Source organism: Oncorhynchus masou, chromosome 24 (assembly GCF_036934945.1).
Source record: "Oncorhynchus masou masou isolate Uvic2021 chromosome 24, UVic_Omas_1.1, whole genome shotgun sequence".
NCBI classification, from domain to species: domain Eukaryota; kingdom Metazoa; phylum Chordata; class Actinopteri; order Salmoniformes; family Salmonidae; genus Oncorhynchus; species Oncorhynchus masou.
The window spans coordinates 39,744,488-39,769,387 of NC_088235.1; the positions used below are offsets into that span (position 1 = coordinate 39,744,488).

Genomic DNA, 24,900 nt, shown 5'->3' on the forward strand with positions numbered 1-24,900 from the left:
TGTTCTTGGCTTTCTGCACTGATCCCCAATGTCATGAGAAACATACACCAAAGAGACAGCTTGCACAAACAAAATATATTTTGCATCCTGGCACTCCGATGGAAAGAACTGGCATTATATTGTGGTGTGCAGACATTTATTAAAGGATTTGAGTCATACCCCCTTGAGATACATAGGTATTCACAGCATCTGTTAGTGCATTTGATTTGTGCAATTTTGAACAATACACGTATACCACTGAGATGTCAGACACTGATAATGATAATAACTACAGACAGCGACCGCTTCGGAATAGACTGATTGGACATTCACATTGAGCAGATCCTTCATTCAAATGTTGAAACAAAAATAACAGGGATTGTTGCTCTCTGATGGAGAACAGTCCTGTTTGTCCCTATTGAATGCAAGCCAGGACTTCGAACGTGAAATTCAACAGAGAGCTACACAGTTTAAGTACTGATACTGATACATCATTTTCACTTCGTCATCTTGGGCCAAAATAAACATGATTGTAAATATAACGTCCATAGTTCAAGTTCAATATTAGCATCCTTATTACATAGCTACATCTCTTCGACGTACATTTAGTGCATGACTGATTTGGTCAATTAATTGTTTTTCACTCCAGTACTTGTTGTATGCTTTCAAGTCAAGTACTGATTACTTGGTCACAGTTCATATTTCGGTTCTCCTTCAAGTGGACACAAACAACTCCTATGAGGTCAAACAGACAAGGGAATGTGCCTTATAGTACCCAAATACATTTAAAGGTGCAATTTGCAGAAATCGTTCCGTCATTTCCTGTTTGCTAGCGTTCTAATAGTTTGCCTAATTTCAGTTTTGTGACAAAACAAGCAGGTATAGTGTAGTGTAGAGAATCATTGTACCATCTAAACCGCTTTGAAATATTTTTTTCATAACCAAATATATTTTATGTTCAGCTGTTTGAAGCTGGTGTACAAAACCCAAAGTAAAAGATGCAAAAACGAAACTTAAGAATGGGAAGCATAGAAATAGTGCACATAGAACAGATCTACCGCTTCTTAGACTTGCTTTCAATGAGAATTCCAAATCTATAACTCACAATTCAACGTGAATTTGGTCAGGTCGCCCAAAACGTTACTATTGCAAAAAATACAAAATAAATACAAATGAGGTACATTTGTTTCAAAATGCCAGTCCCACATCCCACCGCAATTCAATGACCCAAACAATACTAATCATAAGGTAATGTTAATAATATTAATAAGCAATGGAAGATCACCATCACCAGCACTGCGGGAGCTAGTCCTAATACATCCAGAAAACTTGGGCTGTGTCTCAATAGTTTAAACAATATAGCTTATTTTCCATATCTCCTTTCCTTGTGTCCTTCCCTCCATGATCACTGATCTGGCTGGACACGATAGGTTGAAGGAACATCAGTTGTAATGAAGGAGATGAGGAAAGGAAGCCATTTCAGAGTATTAAGACACAGCCAGCTAGTGCTTAGTGTGGAACCACACAGCAGCTAAAATGCCCTGACACACAGTGCTTAATCAGTAAACAGGACTTCAACACTACTGAACAAAAACAGAACAAATGAAATCACTCCACACTCTACTGCAAGCAGCAGTGATGACACACAGGGATGATACCCACACAGAGACACACAGACAAATCATGAACACTTCTCTTTAGCCTTTACGCTGCCTGTGCATTCATTTAAGTGTTCAAATACAATGTATCTATAGACAACAAGTGACATTATAGGCCCAGCATAAGCTAGTGTGCTGGGAGTTGGGAATGGGGCTTATTATGTATGTTTGGTCCAATACATTATACACACACACACACAAACACAGCTGGTGGGGGGCAGGAGGGAGTGCTGGTGGTTGTGGGTAGTGTAGTCTTCTACTGGACGTTGACAACAGTCTCGTGGATAGACTCAGCCACATAGTCGATGTTCTTAGTGGTCAGACCACACATGTTGATACGACCACTGGCCATTAGGTAGATACTCCTCTCCTTGATCATGTACTCCACTTGTTTAGCTGAACAGAGAGAGGGAGAGAAAATATTAAAAGGTATGACATCACAAATATTATATTTTCAGAACGTACAATATACTATCGGTGTGAAAGGAGAGTTAAAGAAGAGAGGATATTTCTGTGCCAGTGAGCTGTGTACATGTGTAAACTGAGTAGAACTACCCCCCCCCCCCCCCCCCCCATTCAGTTAAGGCATCATTGAGCCTTAGCGTCAGTGCTCTCTATGCTGGGAAGCTGTTTCCTGGTTCTAACAGCTTTTTGAAGCTCTACGGAAGACAGCACAGCACAGGGGAGTTTAATGTTTATCCAGGAAGTTACTTCACACAAACAGTAATGAGGATGTGCTCAGCGGACTGGTGAAGCAAAAAATAACTGGGTGGGTAGTGTATGTGTGTGTTTAAGACTAGAGAGGAAAAGAGAGGTATGCATTTGTTTGCATTCATTTGTGTGTGTATGTCTGTGTGCTTACGGTTGAGGCCAGTGAAGCTGAACATGCCGATCTGCTGTGTGATGTGGTCCCAAGTTCCTGGGGTTTCCAGAGCCTGCAGTTTAGCCTGGAGTGAAGCCCTCATCAACAACACACGGTCTGCCATGGTCTTCACATTATCCTTCCTACAACAGAGAGACAGGGAGACCGAGAGAGAGAGAGAGACAGGGTTAGACAGAGAGACAGGGTTAGACAGAGAGACAGGGTTAAACAGAGACAGGGTTAGACGGAGGGACATGGTTAGACGGAGAGACAGTGTTAGATGGAGAGACAGGGTTAGATGGAGAGACAGGGTTAGATGGAGAGACAGGGTTAGATGGAGAGACAGGGTTAGACGGAGAGACAGAGTTAGACGGAGAGACAGAGTTAGACGGAGAGACAGAGTTAGACGGAGAGACAGGGTTAGATGGAGAGACAGGGTTAGACGGAGAGACAGAGTTAGACGGAGAGACAGGGTTAGACGGAGACACAGGGTTAGACAGAGAAACAGGGTTAGACAGAGAGACAGGGTTAGACAGAAAGACAGGGTTAGATGGAGAGACAGGGTTAGATGGAGAGACAGGGTTAGATGGAGAGACAGGGTTAGATGGAGAGACAGGGTTAGATGGAGAGACAGGGTTAGACGGAGAGACAGGGTTAGATGGAGAGACAGTGTTAGATGGAGAGACAGGGTTAGACAGAGAAACAGGGTTAGACGGAGAGACAGTGTTAGATGGAGAGACAGGGTTAGACAGAGAAACAGGGTTAGACAGAGAGACAGGGTTAGACGGAGACACAGGGTTAGACAGAGAAACAGGGTTAGACAGAGAGACAGGGTTAGACGGAGACACAGGGTTAGACAGAGAAACAGGGTTAGACAGAGAGACAGGGTTAGACAGAGAGACAGGGTTAGATGGAGAGACAGGGTTAGATGGAGAGACAGGGTTAGATGGAGAGACAGGGTTAGACGGAGAGACAGGGTTAGATGGAGAGACAGTGTTAGATGGAGAGACAGGGTTAGACAGAGAAATAGGGTTAGACAGACAGAGAGGGGGAGGAAGGGAGGATATAGATCTACGTTTTGACCACTCATGTTTAATTGTTGGACGTGCATACACTACTTTTGTAATGTCTGTGTGTGTGTGTACCCACCATTCAGCGAAGAGTTCAGGTGTGTTGAGTGTGATGGCGACCAGCCTTGCACCCTGGGAGGGAGGGTTGGACCAGGTTACCCTGACAATTTTCTCCATCTGAGATAGAACTCTCTTCAGGTTGTCAGAATCACGAGCTACAATAGTCAGGTTCCCCACACGCTCATCTGCCAGCACACAGAAACTTTTTTTAGGGTTCCCTGCAGTTTACAGATTGCATTATGTACATATATTACATTTGAAATGTGTGTGTGCGTGTTATGTGTGAAAGGTGGGAGTAAGAATACATAGATTGGTTTCATATGTTTCAATGCATCTTACAGTGTGTGTGTGAGTGCATGTGTGTTAATCTTGGCAGCAATTTTAGATGTAGTTTTAGTCTTAAAATACCTTTTTAGTCGAAGTCAAATTTTTGTCCTTTCATCCGTTAGTTTTAGTTATTATCAGTCGACTAAAAGTCGGGACTATTTTAGTCACAGCCATTTTAGTCACATATTTTTTATTTATTTTGTACTTAACCTTTATTTAACTCAGTCAGTTAAGAACAATCGAACCATCAAACAGGCAAAGCGCCAATACAGAACTAAGATTGTACTACATCGGCTCCAACACTCGTCTTGTGTCAGGGCTTGCAAACTATTACAGTCTACAAAGGGAAGCAAAGCCGAGAGCTGCCCAGTGACACAAGCCTACCAGACTAGCTAAATCACTTCTATGCTCGCTTCGAGGCAAGCAAACTGAGGCATGCATGAGAGCATCAGCTGTTCCGGACGACTGTGTGATCACGCTCTCCGTAGCCGAGGTGAGTAAGAACTTTAAACAGGTCAACATTCACAAGGCCGCAGGGCCAGACAGATTACCAGGATGTGTGCTCCGGGCATGTGCTGACCAAATGGCAGGTGTCTTCACTGACATTTTCAATGTCCCTGATTGAGTCGGTAATACCAACCTGTTTCAAGCAGACCACCATAGTCCCTGTGCCCAAGAACACTAAGGCAACCTGCCTAAATGACTACAGACCCATAGAACTCACGTCCGTAGCCATGAAGTGCTTTGAAAGGCTGGTAATGGCTCACATCAACACCATTATCCCAGAAACCCAAAACCCACTCCAATTTGCATACCGCCCAAACAGATCCCTAGATGATGCAATCTGTATTGCACTCCACACCGCCCTTTCCCACCTGGACAAAAGGAACACCTACGTGAGAATGCTGTTCATTGACTACAGCTCAGCGTTCAACACCATAGTACCCTCAAAGCTCATCACTAAGCTAAGGATCCTGGGACTAAACACCTGGACTTCCTGACGGGCCGCCCACAGGTGGTGAGGGTAGGTAGCAACACATCTGCCACGCTGATCTTCAACCCTGGAGCCCCTCAGGGGTGCGTGCTCAGTCCCCTCCTGTGCTTCCTGTTCACCCATGACTGCGTGGCCAGGCACAACTCCAACACCATCATTAATTTTGCAGACAACACAACAGTGGTAGGCCTGATCAACGACGAGACAACCTATAGGGAGGAGGTCAGAGACCTGGCCGGGTGGTGCCAGAATAACAACCTATCCCTCTACTGCAATCCTAATATAGATGCACTATTGTAAAGTGGCTGTTCCACTGATGTCAGAAGGTGAATTCACCAATTTGTAAGTCGCTCTGGATAAGAGCGTCTGCTAAATGACTTAAATGTAAATGTAAATGTAAGACCAAGGAGATGATTGTGTACTACAGCAAATGGAGAAACAAGCACGCCCCCATTCTCATTGACGGGCTGCAGGGGAGCAGGTTGAGAGTTTAAAGTTCCTTGGTGTCCACATCACCAACAAACTAGAATGGTCCAAACACATCAAGACAGTCGTGAAGAGGGCACGACAAAGCCTATTCCCCCTCAGGAAACTAAAAAGATTTGTCATAGGTCCTCAGATCCTCAAAAGGTTCTACAGCTGCAACATCGAGAGCATCCTGACTGGTTGCATCACTGCCTGGTATGGCAACTGCTCAGCCTCCGACAGCAAGGCACTACAGAGGGTAGTGCGTACGGCACAGTACATCACTGGGGCTAAGCTGCCTGCCATCCAGGATCTCTACACCAGGCGGTGTCAAAGGAAGGCCCTAAAAATTGTCAAAGACTCCAGCCAACCCAGTCATATAGTGTTCTCTCTACTACCACATGGCAAGCTGTACCGGAGCGCCAAGTCTAGGACCAAAAGGCTTCTCAACAGCTTTTAGATTTTATCCCCATCGTAACCGTCAAGAGGGTTAAATAACAATGGTTTTCTTGAAAGGGGGAGAATTTGAGCTTTCCAAAAATGCCAGAAGTATTACTGCAATCCTAATATTCAACAAATAGCATTTGTTTTCCCCATAGGAAAATAGCAACCGCAACTCGCATTTGAGTACTGTGGCGAGAGAGCAGCAACACGAATGAATAAATAACAGTGCACATGGGAAAACAGTCTACATGAAAGTAGGAGAGAGTAAACTTGATTGTTTCTAGCTGATATTAGCCTAGTTAAGTGAAGTGTCCTGGCTTCGCATCAGTTCAGAAGACTGACGAGTGACTGAAGTGACTGCCTGAGAGTTCATTCTGCACGCTTAGGGTTGAACAAAACAGATGAAAAGGAGCTTTATGGCAAATTTTATGTCCATTAGTCTCGTGGAATTCTCATCTCGTCACACTTCCATTGACTAAAATTAAAAGTAATTTGTAAGTTTTAGTTTTTTCCAGGGCATCTCGTCTCGTTGTCGTCATTTTTGAAGTCAGGAAAAATAAGTAGTTGACGAGTATTTTTCTTCATAGTTATTGTTGACGAAATCAACACTGGTGTGTGTGTGTGTGTGAGTGTGTGTCTCACTGTAGAGGCCAAAGTTCTTGGAGAAGGACTGGGCACAGAACATCTCGAAACCCTGCGTTACAAAGTAGCGCACGGCCCAGGCATCCTTATCCAGACAGCCTGATGCAAAGCCCTGGTACGCTGAGTCAAAGAACACAAACAGCTTCCTCCTCTGGGGAGAGAGAAAACAAAAAAGGAGAAATATTAAAACCTACAGAAAAAATATATATATATATATTTTAAAATGTATAATATTTTTTTTTGTTACATAACGCTGGGCATGTACACACACACACAGCTATGTCTTACTATTTTTTGGGGGGGACCAACAATTGATTCCATTCAAAATCCTATTTTCATTAACCTCTAACACTAAACCTAACCCTAACCCATAAAACAGTATTTTTACTAATAGCCTTTTAAGGTGGTTTGCTATTCCTGTGAGGACTTCTGGTACTCACAATTATAGTAAAACGTGGGTACACACACACACACACACACACGCACGCACGCACACACACACACACACACACACACACACACACACACACACACACACACACACACACACACACACACAGTCTTACCTTCATGACCTCAGCCACCTGCATCCACTCTACGTGTGTAGGGTCTGTGCCGGTGGGATTGTGGGCGCACGCGTGCAAAACAAAGATGGAGTGCTTTGGTGCACTCTGGGACAGGGGTCAAAGGTCAATGTTAGACTACAGGACAGACAAATAACATATTGTGTACTGGGAGTTGATGCACCAAGTTGGTATCGTTAGAAAGCCAAACCTATCCTCTTTTCAACCATGTGGAAAAAGCTAATTTACTATCTACGTTGACATGACCAGTTAAGATATTCAATATTCACTATTGTGAGGTAAACTCAGAGTTCGGGAGGCGGTCTGGTCTCCATGTCAACACCACCAGTTCAGAGGTCAGCGTCTCACCTCCAGGTCGCCTAGGAAACCGTCCAGATCCAGACCCCGCTTCTCTGCGTCCCAGTACTTATAGGGACGGATGTCCTCGAACCCGGCGTTGGCAAACACAGCGTTGTGGTTCTCTAGAAACAAACAGTAGAGGTTTCACAACACTTTTCTCGAAAGAGGAGTCTTTCTTTGAATGCTTCATGTGTCTTTTGAGGCCTAACATTAGCTGACAACATTAGCTGACAACATTAGCTGACATAATCTTTGTAACTAAGTCCAGCATGTTAAAAAGTAACATGCTGGACTTAATCACCTACAGTGCCTTTGGAAAGTATTCAGACCCCTTGACTTTTTCCACATTTTGTTACGTTACAGCCTTATTGTAAAATTGATTAAATAACAAAACTTCTCAGTAATCTACACACAATACCCCATAATGACAAAGCAAAACAGGTTTATTGAAAAATAAAAAACAGAAATACCTTATTTACATAAGTATTCTGAACCTTTGTTATGAGACTCGAAATTGAGCTCAGGTGGATCCTGTTCCATTGATCCTCCTTGACATGTTTCTACAACTTGATTGGGGTCCACCCGTGGTAAATTCAACTGATTGGATATGATTTGGAAAGGCACACACCAGTCTATATAATGTCCCGCATTGAAGGTCCACAAGAACACAGTGGCCTCCGTCATTCTTAAATGGGAGAAGTTTGGAACCAACAAGACTCTTCCTAGAGCTGGCCGCCCGGCCAAATTGAGTAATCTGGGGGAGAAGGGCCTTGGTCAGGGAGGTGACCAAGAACCCGATGGTCACTCTGACAGAGCTCTAGAGTTCCTCTGTGGAGATGGGAGAACCTTCCAAAAGAACAACCATCTCTGCAGCACTCCATCAATCAGGCCTTTATGGTAGAGTGGCCAGATGGAAGCCACTCCTCAGTAAAAGGCATATGACAGGCCACTTGGAGTTTGCCAAAAGGCACCTAAAGACTCTTAGACCATGAGAAACAAGATGCTCTGGTCTGATGAAACCAAGATTGAACTATTTGGCCTGAATAACAAGTGTCACGCCTGGAGGAAACCTGGCACCATCACTAAGGGTGAAGCATGGTGGTGGCAGCATCATGCTGTGGCGATGTTTTTAAGCAGCAGGGGCTGATGAACAGAGCAAAGTACAGATAGATCCTTGATGAAAACCTGCTCCAGAGCGCTCAAGACCTCAGACTGGGGTAAAGGTTGAACTTCCAACAGGACAACAACCCTAATCACACAGCCAAGACAATGATGCAGGAGTGGCCTCGGGACAAGTCTCTAAATGTCCTTGAGTGGCCCAGCCAGAGCCCGGACTTGAACCCGATCGAACATCTCTGGAGAGACCTGAAAATAGCTGTGCAGCAATGCTCCCGAATGGCAGGGTCTCCCGAGTGGCGCAACGGTCTGAGGCACTACATCTCAGTGCTAGAGGCATCACTACAGACTCTGGTTTGATTCCAGGCTGTATCACAACCGGCTGTGATTGGGAATCCCATAGGGCGACGCACAATTGGCCCAGTGTCGTCCGGGTTTGGCCGGGGTAGACCAGCATTGTAAATAAGAATTTGTTCTTAACTGACTTGCCTAGTTAAAGATTAAATAAAAATGTTATAAAAAAAAAAGAGTCCCCATTCAACCTGACAGAGCTTGAGAGGATATGCAGAGAAGAATGGGAGAAACTCCCCAAATACAGGTGTGCCAAGCTTGATGCTGTAATCGCTGCCAAAGGTACTTCAAAAAGTACAGAGTAAAGGGTCTGAATACTTATGTAAATGTGATATTTCAGTCTAGTATTTTTAATAAATTAGCAAAAAATAATAATTTTAAACTGTTTTTGCTTTGTCATTATGGGGTATTGTGTGCAGATTGATGAGAGGAAAAAATATATATCAATTTTAGAATAAGGCAGTAACGGTACAAAATGTGGAAAAAGGTCAAGGGGTCTGAATACTTTCCCAAGGCAATGTATATAGTCACCTATTAATGAACTATTAAGAGGACAATTTAGCAGTATAAGGTATAGTATAAGATAACAATAACAATGAAAAGTTTATATCTTATTTGAGGACATTCATACAGCCCTGAATCAGCCGTACGAGCAGAGATGTAAACAGGTGTTTAAGTGTTGTCGTTCCTGTGTGCATGTGTGCATGTGTGCGTGTGCGTGTGTGTGTGTGTGTGTGTACCCCAGGTAGGCGCTGAGACATAGACAGGTGTTTTTGTGTTGTCATTCCCGTTGTACCAGCGCCTGAGAAACTCTGCCCCCATCTTCAGAGCACCTGTACCCCCCAGACACTGCACCGCTCCCACCTGACAGAGAGAGACAGGAAGCGAGCATGAGAGAGAGATAGGGGGTGAGGGAGAGCGAGAGAGGGTGACCGAGAGAGAGAGACAGTAGAGAGAGAGAGGGAGAGATAGACAGAGGGAGAGAGAAGGTGGTGGCTGATACACACTAAATAAGTGACTTGATAACTACTTCGGAGCAATGTAGCGCACCAGTACAAATTTAAATACATTCCTTTAAATTCAGCTCAATATCTGCATAATCATGCACGCAACACAACTCCCCTAACACAATCACACTTCAAAAACTACCCTACCCTGTTCTCCTGGATGGCAGGGCTGTCTTCTCCCAGGGCGATCTTGGATGCAGAGGACCTAAACTCAGGCAGACCCAGAATGGCCAGGTACTCATGGTTCAGACTGTTGTCCGCTACGATGATCTTCTCCACCTTCTTAACCACGGGCAGCACCCAGGGCTGGCCCTCATCTGTCCTGTAGGCTGGAGGGAAGAGACAGTTTTACAGGTTAAGTTTGTTTTACGGTGCAAATGTTGCAGTAGCCCAATTCTGGCCCTATGGCTCTCTCTCCAGCTGGCATTACTACCTTGGTGAGCAACCCACTCAAGAGGGGAAGGTGCCAATGAACAATGAACACTGACAACCTGAGGAGAGATCAAACTCAGATGGAAATGTCACAAACACTCTCACCTGCGCTCTACTACACTAGAAGCTTTACTGCTCTGCAAGATCCAAGTAGACTAATATGTAATTAGGCGTACCGTATGTCTCATCCACATGAAAAAATACTATAGTATACTATGGTATAAATATTATAGTGTTCACTGTAGTGTTTTCGCAGTCTTTACTGTAGTATTTTCAGTTTACCACAGTATTTAGACGGTATACTATGGTATTTCATATAGTGTTTTAACAGACTGTAGTATACTGTTGTTTTTGCAGACATTACTGTAGTATTTACTATAGCTTTTTTATTTTATTATCTTTGACATCAAAGTGCAGGCTTTGTCCTTGAGGAAACCTACTGGAGAAATACCTGTGTAAATAAGGTATATCTGTTTTAGTTATTTTTAATACATTTGCAAAAAAGTCCTAGAAATCTGTTTTTGCTTTGTCATTATTGGGTATTGTGTGTAGATTGATGATGAACATTGCTTATTTAATACATTTTAGAATAAGGCTGTACAGTGCTTCGCAAAAGTATTCATCCCCATTGGCGTTTTTCCTATTTTGTTGCATTACAACCTGTAATTTAAATGTATTTTTATTTAGATTTATGTAATGGACATACACAAAATAGTCCAAATTGGTGAAGTGAAATGAAACAAATAACTTGCTACGAAGCCCCTAAATAAGATCTGGTGCAACCAGTTACCCTCAGAAGTCACATAATTAGTCAAATAATGTCCACCTGTGTGCAATTTACGTGTCACATGATCTGTCACATGATCTCAGTATATATACACCTGCTCTGAAAGGCCCCAGAGTCTGCAACCCCACTAAACAAGGGGCACCACCAAACAAGCGGCACCATGAAGACCAAGGAGCTCTTCAAACAGGTCAGGGACAAAATTGTGGAAGTACAGATCAGGGTTGGGTTATAAAGAAATACCCGAAACTTTGAACATTCCAAGGAACACCATTAAATCCATTATTAAAAAATGGAAAGAATACGGCACCACAACAAACCTTCCAAGAGAGGGCCGCCCACCAACACTCAAGAACCAGGCAATGGTTCTTGTCTTGCTGCTTTTTGCTCTATGTTGCTCTGTCTGTATGCTACGTCTTGCTTGTCCTATGTTGCTATGTCTTGCTTGTTCTATGTTGCTATTGTCTATATTGTAATTGTTTTTAATAACCTGCCCAGGGACTGCGGTTGAAAATTAGCCGGCTGGCTAAAACCGGCACTTTTACTGAAACGTTGATTAATGTGCACTGTCCCTGTAAAAATAAAAATAAATAAACTCAAACTCAATGAGGGCATTAATCAGAGGCAACAAAGAGACCAAAGATGACCCTGAAGGAGCTGCAAAGCTCCACGGTGGAGATTGGAGTATCTGTCCATAGGACCCCTTTAAGCCATACACTCCAGAGAGCTGGGCTTTAAGGACGTGTCACGCCCTGACCTGAGTATTCTTTGTTTTCTTTATATATTTTGGTTAGGTCAGGGTGTGACATGGGTGATGTATGTGTTTTTGTATTGTCTAGGGTTTTTTGTAGGTTTATGGGGTTGTTTACCATCTAGGTGTATATGTATGTCTATGGTTGCCTAGATTGGTTCTCAATTAGAGGCAGCTGGTTATCGTTGTAGTCGATTGGGAACCATATTTAGGCATCCATCTTCTTTGGGTATTTCGTAGGTTATTGTCAATGTTATGTTGCTTGTTAGCACAGTGTTTCTTTAGCAGTCACGTTCGCCTTGTTAGTTTGTTTGTTTGGTTAGTGTACTTCGTGTTTATCGTCTTTCATTAAAAAGATGTATTCACATCACGCTGCGCTTTGGTCTCCTCAATACGACGATCGTGACAGGAAGAGTGGCCAGAAAAAAGCCATTGCTTAAAGAAGAAAATAGGCAAACACATTTGGTGTTTGCCAAAAGGTATGTGGGAGACTACCCAAACATATTGGAGAAGGTACTCTGGTCAGATGAGACTAAAATTGAGCTTTTTGACCATCAAGGAAAACACTATGTCTGGTGCACACCCAACACCTCTCATCACCCCAAGAACACCATCCCCCACAGTGAAGCATGGTGGTGGCAGTGTGACGACCCTCCCACGCTGTCTGCCGTATTCTCTCTTTGTTCTTGTTTCCTTATTAGGATGCCGGTGGGTGGAGTTGTGAGGGTCGTCAGCAACATGGGAAACACCTGGGCCCAGTGTGTCCCAGGATAAATACACGACTTCCCCATTCATGGAGGAGACTCTCTCCATGCAGACACCTTTACAGATTTGGTTGTGTATCTTGGTGGCCTTTTGGTTGTTTGCTTTGGCACCTTTCACCACCCTGCATTATCACATTCATGCATGCAAAACACTCAATTACACTACTGATTACTGATTACACACCATTGTATATTGTACTTAGTTTACTTTATTTAATAAATATGTTTTGTTACTCCTTATCTCCAAGTTGTCTCCCTTTTGTTACGGGCTTTGAGCCGGTTCGTGACAGCAGCATCATGCTGTGGGGATGTTTTTCATCGGCAGGCACTGGGAAACTGGTCAGAATTGAAGGAATGATGGATGGCGCTAAATATAGGGAAATTCTTGAGGTAAACTGGTTTCAGTCTTCCAGAGATTTGAGACTGGGACAGAGGTTCACATTCCAGCAGCACAATGACCCTAAGCATACTGCTAAAGCAACACTCGAGTGGTTTAACACTCGAGTTAGTGCTAAATACGGCTGCTAGAATCCTGACTAGAACCAAAAAATTTGATCATATTACTCCAGTGCTAGCCTCCCTACACTGGCTTCCTGTCAAAGCAAGGGCTGATTTCAAGGTTTTACTGCTAACCTACAAAGCATTGCATGGGCTTGCTCCTACCTATCTCTCTGATTTGGTCCTGCCGTACATACCTACACGTACGCTACGGTCACAAGACGCAGGCCTCCTAATTGTCCCTAGAATTTCTAAGCAAACAGCTGGAGGCAGGGCTTTCTCCTATAGAGCTCCATTTTTATGGAACGGTCTGCCTACCCATGTCAGAGACGCAAACTCGGTCTCAACCTTTAAGTCTTTACTGAAGACTCATCTCTTCAGTGGGTCATATGATTGAGTGTAGTCTGGCCCAGGAGTGGGAAGGTGAACGGAAAGGCTCTGGAGCAACGAACCACCCTTGCTGTCTCTGCCTGGCCGGTTCCCCTCTTTCCACTGGGATTCTCTGCCTCTAACCCTATTACAGGGGCTGAGTCACTGGCTTGCTGGGGCTCTCTCATGCCGTCCCTGGAGGGGGTGCGTCACCTGAGTGGGTTGATTCACTGATGTGGTCATCCTGTCTGGGTTGGCGCCCCCCCTTGGGTTGTGCCGTGGCGGAGATCTTTGCGGGCTATACTCAGCTTTGTCTCAGGATGGTAAGTTGGTGGTTGAAGATATCCCTCCAGTGGTGTGGGGGCTGTGCTTTGGCAAAGTGGGTGGGGTTATATCCTTCCTGTTTGGCCCTGTCCGGGAGTGTCCTCGGGTGGGGCCACAGTGTCTCCTGACCCCTCCTGTCTCAGCCTCCAGTATTTATGCTGCAGTAGTTTATGTGTCGGGGGGCTGGGGTTAGTTTGTTATATCTGGAGTACTTCTCCTGTCCAATTCGGTGTCCTGTGTGAATCTAAGTGTGCGTTCTCTAATTCTCTCCTTCTCTCTCTCGGAGGACCTGAGCCCTAGGACCATGCCCCAGGACTACCTGACATGATGACTCCTTGCTGTCCCCAGTCCACCTGGCCGTGCTGCTGCTCCAGTTTCAACTGACCTGAGCCCTAGGACCATGCCCCAGGACTACTTGACATGATGACTCCTTGCTGTCCCCAGTCCACCTGGCCGTGCTGCTGCTCCAGTTTCAACTGTTCTGCCTTATTATTATTCGACCATGCTGGTCATTTATGAACATTTGAACATCTTGGCCATGTTCTGTTATAATCTCTACCCGGCACAGCCAGAAGAGGACTGGCCACCCCACATAGCCTGGTTCCTCTCTAGGTTTCTTCCTAGGTTTTGGCTTTTCTAGGGAGTTTTTCCTAGCCACCGTGCTTCTACACCTGCATTGCTTGCTGTTTGGGGTTTTAGGCTGGGTTTCTGTACAGCACTTTGAGATATCAGCTGATGTACGAAGGGCTATATAAATAAATTTGATTTGATTTGATTTGATTTGATTTAAGGGGAAACATTAAAATGTCTTGTAATGGCCTAGTCAAAGCCCAGACCTCAATGCAATTGAGAATCTGTGGTATGACTTAAAGATTGCTATACACCAGCGGAACCCACCCCATTTGAAGGAGCTGGAGCAGTTTTGCCTTGAAAAATGGACAAAAATCCCAGTGGCTAGATGAAACAGAATTATGTTCTCCAGGTACATCACCCAATTTAATTATATTACTCTGTCTGTAAACCAGAATTTGTATGATCCTGGTCGAATGAAACAGACGGAGGCCCAGCTAAATAGTCAAAAAGGTTTATTCACGGAACGTTCTGAAGTCAAGAATACAAAACAATTAATTTTATACTGACTTCTCACGCCCACACATTCACACAGCCATACGCACACACACAAACAGACTCACACACATGTCCTGCTCCGCACACACTGTCTGTCTCACTCCCCAGCCGACAGAGATGGTGATTTTGTCCTTGAGACGTACTCCCCGTTCTCTCCCAAATCTCTAGTCAGGTCGGCACCAAGCTCAGACAGTCTGTGTTTAAAATACCATAGACATATTGTCTTTACCCTAATTCTGACTAGGACTACACATTTATTGATACACGTTTATTGATTATGACTTTATACATTCTAATCAATTCCATACAATTATATGTTTCAGGGCGGAATATTCTAATCATTCAATTAACAGACAATTCTCACCTATCACTAGATGTGTCAAGCTTATAGACATACCCCAAGAGACTTGCAACTGTAATTGCTGCAAAAGGTGGCTCTACAAAGTATTGATTTTGGGGGGTGAATAATTATGCACGCTCAAGTTTTCCATTTTTTTGTCTTATTTCTTGTTTGTTTCACAATAAAAAATGGTTTGCATCTTCAAAGTGTTAGGCATGTTGTGTAAATCAAATGATACAAACCCCCCCAAAATAAATTTCAATTCCAGGTTGTAAGGCAACAAATTAGGAAAAATGCCATGGGGGGTGAATACTTTCGCAAGCCACTGTAACGTAACAAAATGTGAAAAAAGTAAAGGGGTCTGAGTGCACAGTATACTTTCTGAATGCACTTTATAGTATCCTACAGCAGTAATTCCCAAACTGTGGGGGTGCAAAGGGTCGGAACTCAGTCTGGCTTTCAACTTACTACTGAAAGTTGCAATAGTAGAATGCTCAAGGTGCAATTTCATTGGGTAGTGCATCAGCAGTTTTCCTCAAGTCATGTCAGTCATTGCAGACCTTAGAGAGTCGGAAGTCGGAAGTTTACATACACCTCAGCCAAGTACATTTAAAAACTCAGTTTTTCGCAAATCCTGACATTTAATACTAGTAAAAATTCCCTGTTTTAGGTCAGTTAGGGTCATCACTTTATTTTAAGAATGTGAAATGTCAGAATAATAGTAGAGAGAATGATTTATTTCAGCTTTTATTTCTTTCATCACATTCCCAGTGGGTCAGAAGTTCACATACACTCAATTATTATTTGGTAGCTGTAACGACGTTCTTCGTTTGTCGAAAGAGAGTCGGACCGAAATGCAGCGTGTTGGTTACTCGTGTTTTTAATGGAACAAATGACGATACACGAAATAACTTATAAATACAAAAAACAACAAACGGAACGTGAAAAAACCTATACAGCCTGTCTGGTGAACACTAACACAGAGACAGGAACAGTCACCCACGAAATACAAAGTGAAACCCAGGCTACCTAAATACGGTTCCCAATCAGAGACAACGAGAATCACCTGACTCTGATTGAGAACCGCCTCAGGCAGCCAAACCTATGCAACACACACCCCTAATCAGCCACAATCCCAATAACTAAAAAACCCCACTAAGAAATACAACAAACATAAACCCATGTCACACCCTGGCCTGACCAACTAATTAACTAAAACACAAAATACTAAGACCAAGGCGTGACAGTAGCATTGCATTTAAATTGTTTAACTTGGGTCAAACACTTCGGGTAGCCTTCCACAAGCTTCCCACAATAAGTTGGGTGAATTTTGGCCCATTCCTCCTGACAGAGCTGATGTAACTAAGTCAGGTTTGTAGGCCTCCTTGCTCACACACGCTTTTTCAGATCTGCCCACAAATGTTCTATACGATTGAGGTCAGGGCTTTGTGATGGCCACTCCCATACTTTGACTTTGTTGTCCTTAAGCCATATTGCCACAACTTTGGAAGTATGCTTGGGGTCATTGTCCATTTGGAAGACCCATTTGCAACCAAGCTGTAACTTCCTGACTGATGTATTGAGATGTTGCTTCAATATGTCCTTATAATTTTCCATCCTCATGATGCCATCTATTTTGTGAAGTGCACCAGTCCCTCCTGCAGCAAAGCACCCCCACAACATGATGCTGCTACCCCAGTGCTTCACAATTGGGATGGTGTTCTTCAGCTTGCAAGCCTCCCCCTTTTCCTCCAAACATAACGATGGTCATTATGGCCAAACAGTTCTATTTTTATTTCATCAGACCCGGAGGACATTTCTCCAAAAAGTATGATACTTGTCCCCATGTGCAGTTGCAAACCGTAGTCTGGATTTTTCATGGCAGTTTTGGAGCAGTGGCTTCTTCCTTGCTGAGCGGCCATTCAGGTTATGTCGCTATAGGATTCGTTTTACTGTGGATATAGATACTTGTGTACCTGTTTCCTCCAGCACCTTCACAAGGTCCTTTGCTGTTGTTATTGGATTGTTTTCCACTTTTTGCACTAAAGTAAGTTAATCTCTAGGAGACAGAATGTGTCTCCTTCCTGAGCGATATGACGGCTGCGTGGTCCCAAGGTGTTTATACTTGCGTACTATTGTTTGTACAGATGAACATGGTACCTTCAGGCATTTGGAAATTGCTCCCAAGGATGAACCAGACTTGTGGAGGTCTACAATTGTTTTTCTGAGGTCTTGGCTGATTTCTTTTCAATTCCCATGATGTCAAGCGAAGAGGCACTGAGTTTGAAGGTAGGCCTTGAAATACATCCAAAGGTACACCTTCAATTGACTCCAATTATGTCAATTCGCCTATCAGAAGCTTGTAACGCCATGGTATTATTTTCTGAAATTTTCCAAGCTGTTTCAAGGCACAGTCAACTTAGTGTATGTATTCTGACCCACTGGAATTGTGATACAGTGAATGATAAGTGAAATAATCTGTCTGTAAACAATTGCTGGAAACATTACTTGTGTCATGCACAAAGTAGATGTCCTAACTGACTTGCCTAAACTATAGTTTGTTAACAAGAAATTTGTGGAGTGGTTGAAAAACAAGTTTTAATGACTCCAACCTAAGTGTACGTAAACGTCCGACTTCAACTGTATTTATAATTTGTCAGAAATGTCCAGAACAACTAACCCATGTCAGCTAACGTTTTTTTAGTCACTCAAATATCACATGAACACATAAGGAATTAGCTTTAAAACTGCAACACTTTCTCTGCACCCCATGACAAACGTTCATTTATCTGCATGTCCAGCCATGTTCTTTTCCGGACAACCAGGGCTACAAGTAGAACACAAAATAATTTCACATAAACAGTTAGATTCATGAGTTTTATTGACAAACGTCAACAACAACAAAATATGATCCTGCAAAGCAACAACCTGATAGAAATGTATCTATATAAATGCAGTAAGTACAGAAATTGTTTGGTCAGTGGGAAATGTATGTCCAACTAGTCTGTGACAATTGTGTGGAGTTTGGAGTTTGTGACAGCAACTGTGAGCTTATTACAGTATTATTATGCTAAGTACAAGAACCCCTTACATTTTAACGACTCTTGTATAGCTTGTGAGTGTTGTAGAGCAAAACATGTTACATGTGCAAGTTTGTGAGAGTCTTAGATTTTCATAGATCGCTTTGTAGCTCAAACCATTCTGACTCTACAGATGATTTTGTAAAAAGACCCAGCCCTGGGCCCCTTCGAGAGCCTTGTCTCACAAACATTGCTCTAGCTCAGCCCCTGTTAACCACACCGACTAATGGTTGGTACCCAACGGATGCAAAATAAATAGATAAACACACAATGTTTAAAAGGGGTTAGAGGTCCTAAATCACAACGGCACGATGGTAGGACTCATTGGGTTAAAATGGCAAAATAAAGCCTCCATCCCATGGCAAAATGTACGGAATTGCAGGAAATAAGCTTTAAAACTGTTAAATTTTCTCTCTACCAACCAGAGGGGTGTGAACAGTTTGTTTCATGAACAGTGCTTGTGCCAATAGAAATAGACGTGTTATACCTACAGTTTACAACAGAATTCTATAGTAAGTACTTTAGTATTCTATAGTACACTGAAGTATTTCTTTTTAAGTGGGTGGTGGTGAACTCTGCTAAGGTTTGTTTTTTTATAGTTTTAACGGATCAGGCTAGAACCTGATGAATGTCAAGGACTGCGGCTGTGCACTTTTCTCTGCTGTCTAAATTCCAGTCAGACATCACTGATAAGAAAGCCAAACTAGTAAGTTACTGAATCAGAGTAAACAGTGTTGTTGAGCTAAAGGGGAGAGGGCACTCCTGTCTACAGACTCTTACCTACTCAACTATTATAGTCTGTAAACTGTCTGAAAACATACTTCCACATCCACTTTCTAAAAGAGCCCGACTAACTGTAGAATTTGTGACTGAAGTTCAAAAGAAGGGACATGGGTCTATCTGCTCTATGAGCATGTAAACACATGGTGTAGCATATGTACATATGTCAGTTATTTTCAGCCAGCTGACCACAGTACCAGTCTAATGTTAGTCTACTACAGGAAGGAATTACTGGGCAGTAGGCCTGACCTGTGCTAATCAGGGAAATTCAAACGGTTCTGACCTGCACTGCAGAGAGAGCAGGGGGAGGGGAAAGAGCAAACGCAGTGTCACCATACAGCAGGTTTACACTTTGAGCATTCTGACAGCGTCGTTGCACAAAATAGTATGCAGCATCATCTGGATATGTATGCAACAAAAGTTCAAAATTCACATTCTGATACCATTTCTGTTTGTAAATGGGTATACCCCCTTGGGTTCTCAAGAGCTAGTTTAGGCACTGATCCAACAACATCCATCCTTTCCTCCTTTCAAGTATTCCTCATTGATATGATTGGATTGGTCAAAGCTATGGCTGTCATTGTAAATAAGAATTAGTTTTTAACTGACTTGCCTAGTTAAATATATATAAAACATTACATGTAGTGGAATGCTTGCTTACACCCATCCAATCATGTTAGCGATTACTTCAGGTAAGGCATTGAGGCATACATTTACAGGGCCTTCAGAAAGTATTCACACCCCTGGACTTTTTCCACATTTTGTTGTGTTACAAAGTGGGATTAAAAATGTTTTAATTGTTATTTTTTTGTCAATGATCTAGCCAAAACACTATGTAATGTCAAAGTGGAAGAATAATTCTAACATAAAAAAAATGTATGAAAAATAAAACACTAATATATCTTGATTAGATTCAACACCCTGAGTCAATACATGTTAAAGTCACATTTGGCAGTGATTACAGCTGTGAGTCTTTCTGGGTAAGTCTCTAAGAGCTTTCCACACCTGGATCGTGCAACATTTGCCTATCATTATTTTCTAAATTCTTCAAATGGTTGTTGATTATTGCTGGACAACCATTTTCAGGTCTTGCCATAGATTTATTTTCAAGCAGATTCAAGTCAAAACTGTTAAATCGACCACTCAACAACATTCACTGTCTTTTTGGTAAGCAACTCCAGTGTATACAGTACTTGTGTTTAAGGTTATTGTCCTGCTGAAAGCTGAATTCATCTCCCAGTGTCTGGTGGAAAGCAGACTGAAACAGATTTTCCTATAGGATTTTGACCGTGCTTAGCTCCATTTTGTAATGAATACTCAGGGAGAAAAAGGTGTAGATTCACACGCAGCAGGTGTTTAATTCACCTTCACAGAAGGCAGGAATCGTGGTCACAGGCAGGCAATGGTCATACACAGGTAGGCAAACACGCAAGTGAATCAAAACTAAGACTGAAGGCTATAACTGGTTCTCACAAACAAGCTAGGAAAAGGCTTAGTAGAGTAAAAACGAACAATACCTCACAAAGGCACAAACAGAATGAACTGAACTAAATAAGGAGCTGATGAGACCAGGTGAGTAACTAACACAGGTGAAATCAATGAACAAAAATGAAAGACAGAGCTACGTTCAAGAACACAAAGAAACAGGGCTACGTTCAATAACATAATGAAACAGAACACAAGGTTGACTAAGAAAATAAATACAGAACCTTACACATTTCCTTTATTTTTTATGCTGAAAAGCCCAGTCCTTAATGATTACAAGCATACCCATAACATGATGCAGCCACCACTATGCTTGAAAATATGGAGAGTGGTACTAAGTAATGTGTTCTATTGGATTTCCCCCATACATAATAATAATAATAATAATAATAATAATAATAATAATAATAATAATAATAATAATAATAATAGTATATGCCATTTAGCAGACACTTTTTAAGTGTCCTACACTCATGAGTGCATACATTTTACATATGTGTGGCCACAGCGGGAATCGAAACCACAAAACACTTTGTATTCAGTACAAAAGATGAATTGCCTTGCCACATTTTTTGCAGTATTACTTTAGTGCCTTGTTGCAAAAAGGATGCATGTTTTGGAATATTTATATTCTGTATAGGCTTCCTTCTTTTCACTCTGTCAATTAGCTTAGTATTGTTGAGTAACTACAATGTTGTTGATCCATCCTCCGTATTCTCCTATCACAGCCATTAAACTCTAACTGTTTTTAAAGTCCCCATTGGCCTCATGGTGAAATTACCGAAGCGGTTTATTCCCCTCTGGCAACTGAGTTAGGATGAAGCCTGTATCTTTGTAGTGACTGGGTGTATTGATACACCATCCAAAGAGTAATTAATAACTTCACCATGCTCAAAGGGATATTCAATGTCTGTTTTTTTGTTTGTTTTTATCCATCTATCAATAGGTGCTCTTCTTTGCGAGGCATTGGAAAAACTCCCTGGTCTTTGTGGTTGAATCTGTGCTTGAAATTCACTGCTCGACTGAGAGACCGTACAGATAATTATATGTGCGTGGTACCGAGATGAGGTAAACACTGTTATTGCACACAGAGTGAGTCCATGCAAACTATTATTTGACTTGTTAAGCAACCTTTTACTTCTGAACGTATTTAGGAATGCCATAACAAAGGGGTTGAATACTTATTGACTCAAGACATTTCAGCTTTTCATTTTTAATTAATCTCTAAAAAGATGATTCTACTTTGACATTATGGGGCATGTCACGTTCTGACCTTAGTTCTTTTATTATGTCTTTGTTTTAGTATGGTCAGGGCGTGAGTTGGGTGGGTTGTCTATGTTCCTATTTCTATGATTTGCTATTTCTGTGTTTGGCCTGGTATGGTTCTCAATCAGAGGCAGCTGTCAATCATTGTCCCTGATTGAGAACCATATTTAGGTAGCCTGTTTTCTATTGTGTTTTGTTGGGTGAATGTTTTCTGTTTTCTGTTGTGTGTCTGCACCACCCAGAACTGTTTTCGGTTGTTGGTTTATTGTTTTTGTTCAGTGTTCAAGTTCTTTGTTAAAAGATATGGACACATACCACGCTGCACCTTGGTCCTCACCTTCTTCCACCATCGACAACCGTTACAGGGCATTGTGTATAAGCCAGTAACAAAACAATGTAAATGTAAGCCATTTTAAATTCAGGCTGTAACACAACTAAATGTGGAAAAAGTCAAGGGGTATGAATACTTTCTGAAATAACTGTAAAGTGTTCCAAAAGGACCCTAATCCACCACCGTTTTTCCATCTCTTATGAATTGTTAATAGAGGGTTTAACACCATGTGACAACAACAGAGCTTTGGCCAGTTCTCTGGCGTAACTCTGCTCAAATGTAGCGCAATGCAAATCCTTTAGTCCTGAGAGGCCAAGCAAGCAGTCACAGATTACACATGGAGATTTCAGCCTTTGCGCTGCAGTGTTAAATAATAATAACAACACTCCATACAAAGATCCAGTCAGAAGAATGGTAATGTGTGAGTGCACTGCACTGTGTGACTACATGGACATTTGGGTTGTGTGACAATAAGAAAGGGGAGGGACAGGGTCTATTCTGTCTACAGTCTCTCATAGGAGGATCGTAGAGAGAGTGAATGGGAGTGAATTACTTCATGATTACAGTCAATTTATCTTAACTTACAGTGATATGACCATGACTCATTGATCTCCAGCTACAACTACCGGCATGTTCCAGTCTGTTCCAGTCCTCCTTACTGCAGTGACAGAGCCACTTCTTTGGATGACTGCCAACGACAGGTTATATAGGCCTTGCTAGGCTATCTACGGATCCTGAACAATCAGCACGGAAAGCCAAGGACATCATGCTATCCTGATTGATTGGTTAGGTGAAAAGGTTTCAACACATAGAACAGATCCAGTCTGTCACAACATTGAGGGAAACATGTCAAACATGTCATAATATGTCATAAAAGCTGACATAACTTGCCATAACCTGTTATAATATGGTCATAACACTGTCATGACATAGATTTAGACTTGTTGTGACATATATTGCATACTTTTATGGCTGGTTATGACACCTACATAAGTGTCCAAACCTAAAACCTACCACGCAAGGCAAAGCATTCCATTAGACCCCAGCTTGTGTCAACAGTATGATTCTGTTATGTAAAAAAAAATAAAAAATGACCATGTTAAAGTATCATTGCAATTGCGCAAACATTGATGTCAGACATGCGCCTACCTCAATGCTCTGCTGATGACGACTGGGATGAATCCAGGAGCAGATTTCAGGAGCAGGACAAGACATCCTCTTTTTGACTGATGACCCTTTTTGACTGATGACTGACTTAAGGGCATGTACATTATAGGCCTACCTGGCTTATATGATTCTGATGGTCATAATGCTTCTTGACCGTTTTATAAAGTGTATTTTCTTAGTCCAAGTAAAGTGACACAGGATGGTCATAATGCTTCATGGCAGTGTCATTAAATGTATTTTCTACAAGTTAATTAAAATACGATGAAAAAAACATGACTGTAAAGAATTTATTACAACAAAAACAAAGGATCTAAGTGACAGATGTTCAAATGAAAGGAAACTTCTTGGCAGGGAAAACACTCATTTGAATAAATGTAGGTTTTGACACTCTGATGTAGGTGTCATAACCAGCCATAAAATAACGCAATAGGTCACACCAGGTGTTGCTTAATATATATATATATATATATATATATATATATATATATATATATATATATATATATATATATGCAATGACAGTGTTATGAGCATATTGTGACATGTTATGACAAGTTATGTCAGCTGTTACGACATAGTTATGACCGTCTTATGACACTGGGTGTCAAGTAAAGTGTTACCCAGTTTTCAAACAGGGCCCTGCAACACAACATTTCAGATGATGGACTAGTTATAAGGGGATTAGCTATGGTATACTAAACCATCATTGTAAATAATAATTTATTCTTAATTGACTTGCCTAGTTAAATAAAGATTAAATTAAATTTAAAAATAAACACTAAGTTAGCTGCTAACGTTAGCTGGCTAGTTAGCCACGGTTGAACGGTTCGCTAGTAAATGAACTATGCGATTATTAATGGTGCAGGAAATCGGACAGGCAGCAGGTGCATTGTTATCGCAGTGGAACTCTGTGATCCAAATGTTAGCTAGCTTTGCTTACTTCATCCCAGCGATTGACGCATCATCATCATCTCTTACCTCCAACTCCGAGGTTCACCTTCTTGGGGTTCGCGTCCTCTTTAAAATCATTCGACAGCTTGAATACAGCCACTGGGGTGGCTTGGGGAACCTCTCCGAATAACGACATAATGATGACTATTACCAAGGAGGGGTGTTAGACAAAGCGTTAAACAACCGGGCACAAACCGCTGTGTAAAGTGCTACAGGACGAGATAGGAAAATACTTTCACCTTCAATTTGGATGGATTTGAGGTCGTCCCTCGTTAGCACAGCTACAAAGTCATAAACCCCGCCTATTTCTACAATTTCTCTTCTCAATACAATTTGATTTGAAACCTAAACCTAACATTAACCCTAACCACACTGATAACAATTGCCTAACCCTAACCCTAAATGATATCCAAATATATAATTTTTGTTATAATTTTTACGACATTGCCAATTTTGACTTTGTAGCTTTGCCATCTAGTGGAAAACGTGGATTTGGCCAATGGAGAATGAATGGAGAATGGGTGTGAAAGATTTCACCAATAGAAATCGAAA

The 24,900-nt window shown here is 42.1% G+C and overlaps 1 protein-coding gene across 1 annotated transcript; it reads right to left on the bottom strand.

Annotated features, from left to right (window-relative positions):
- Positions 1-51: 51 nt before the first annotated feature.
- Positions 52-24,604, bottom strand: LOC135512163 (aspartate aminotransferase, cytoplasmic-like). The gene is made up of 9 exons (XM_064933885.1): positions 24,376-24,604; positions 10,046-10,227; positions 9,632-9,755; positions 7,434-7,546; positions 7,068-7,172; positions 6,502-6,652; positions 3,649-3,814; positions 2,500-2,642; positions 52-2,033 (listed from the first exon to the last, which is right to left on the bottom strand). The coding sequence occupies exons 1-9, from the start codon at positions 24,482-24,484 to the stop codon at positions 1,894-1,896; spliced, it is 1,233 nt and encodes a 410-aa protein (XP_064789957.1). The 5' UTR covers positions 24,485-24,604; the 3' UTR covers positions 52-1,893.
- Positions 24,605-24,900: the final 296 nt, after the last annotated feature.

Bases quoted from the DNA above. Each gene is read 5' to 3' on its own strand.
- LOC135512163 (XM_064933885.1), bottom strand. From the start codon at position 24,484: ATGTCGTTATTCGGAGAGGTTCCCCAAGCCACCCCAGTGGCTGTATTC. The intron at 9,756-10,045 runs GTAGGGTAGTTT...TCTCTCTGTCAG, and splicing joins CTGCCATCCAGGAGAACAGG to GTGGGAGCGGTGCAGTGTCT. The intron at 3,815-6,501 runs GTGAGACACACA...GTGTGCTGGCAG, and splicing joins CAAGAACTTTGGCCTCTACA to ATGAGCGTGTGGGGAACCTG.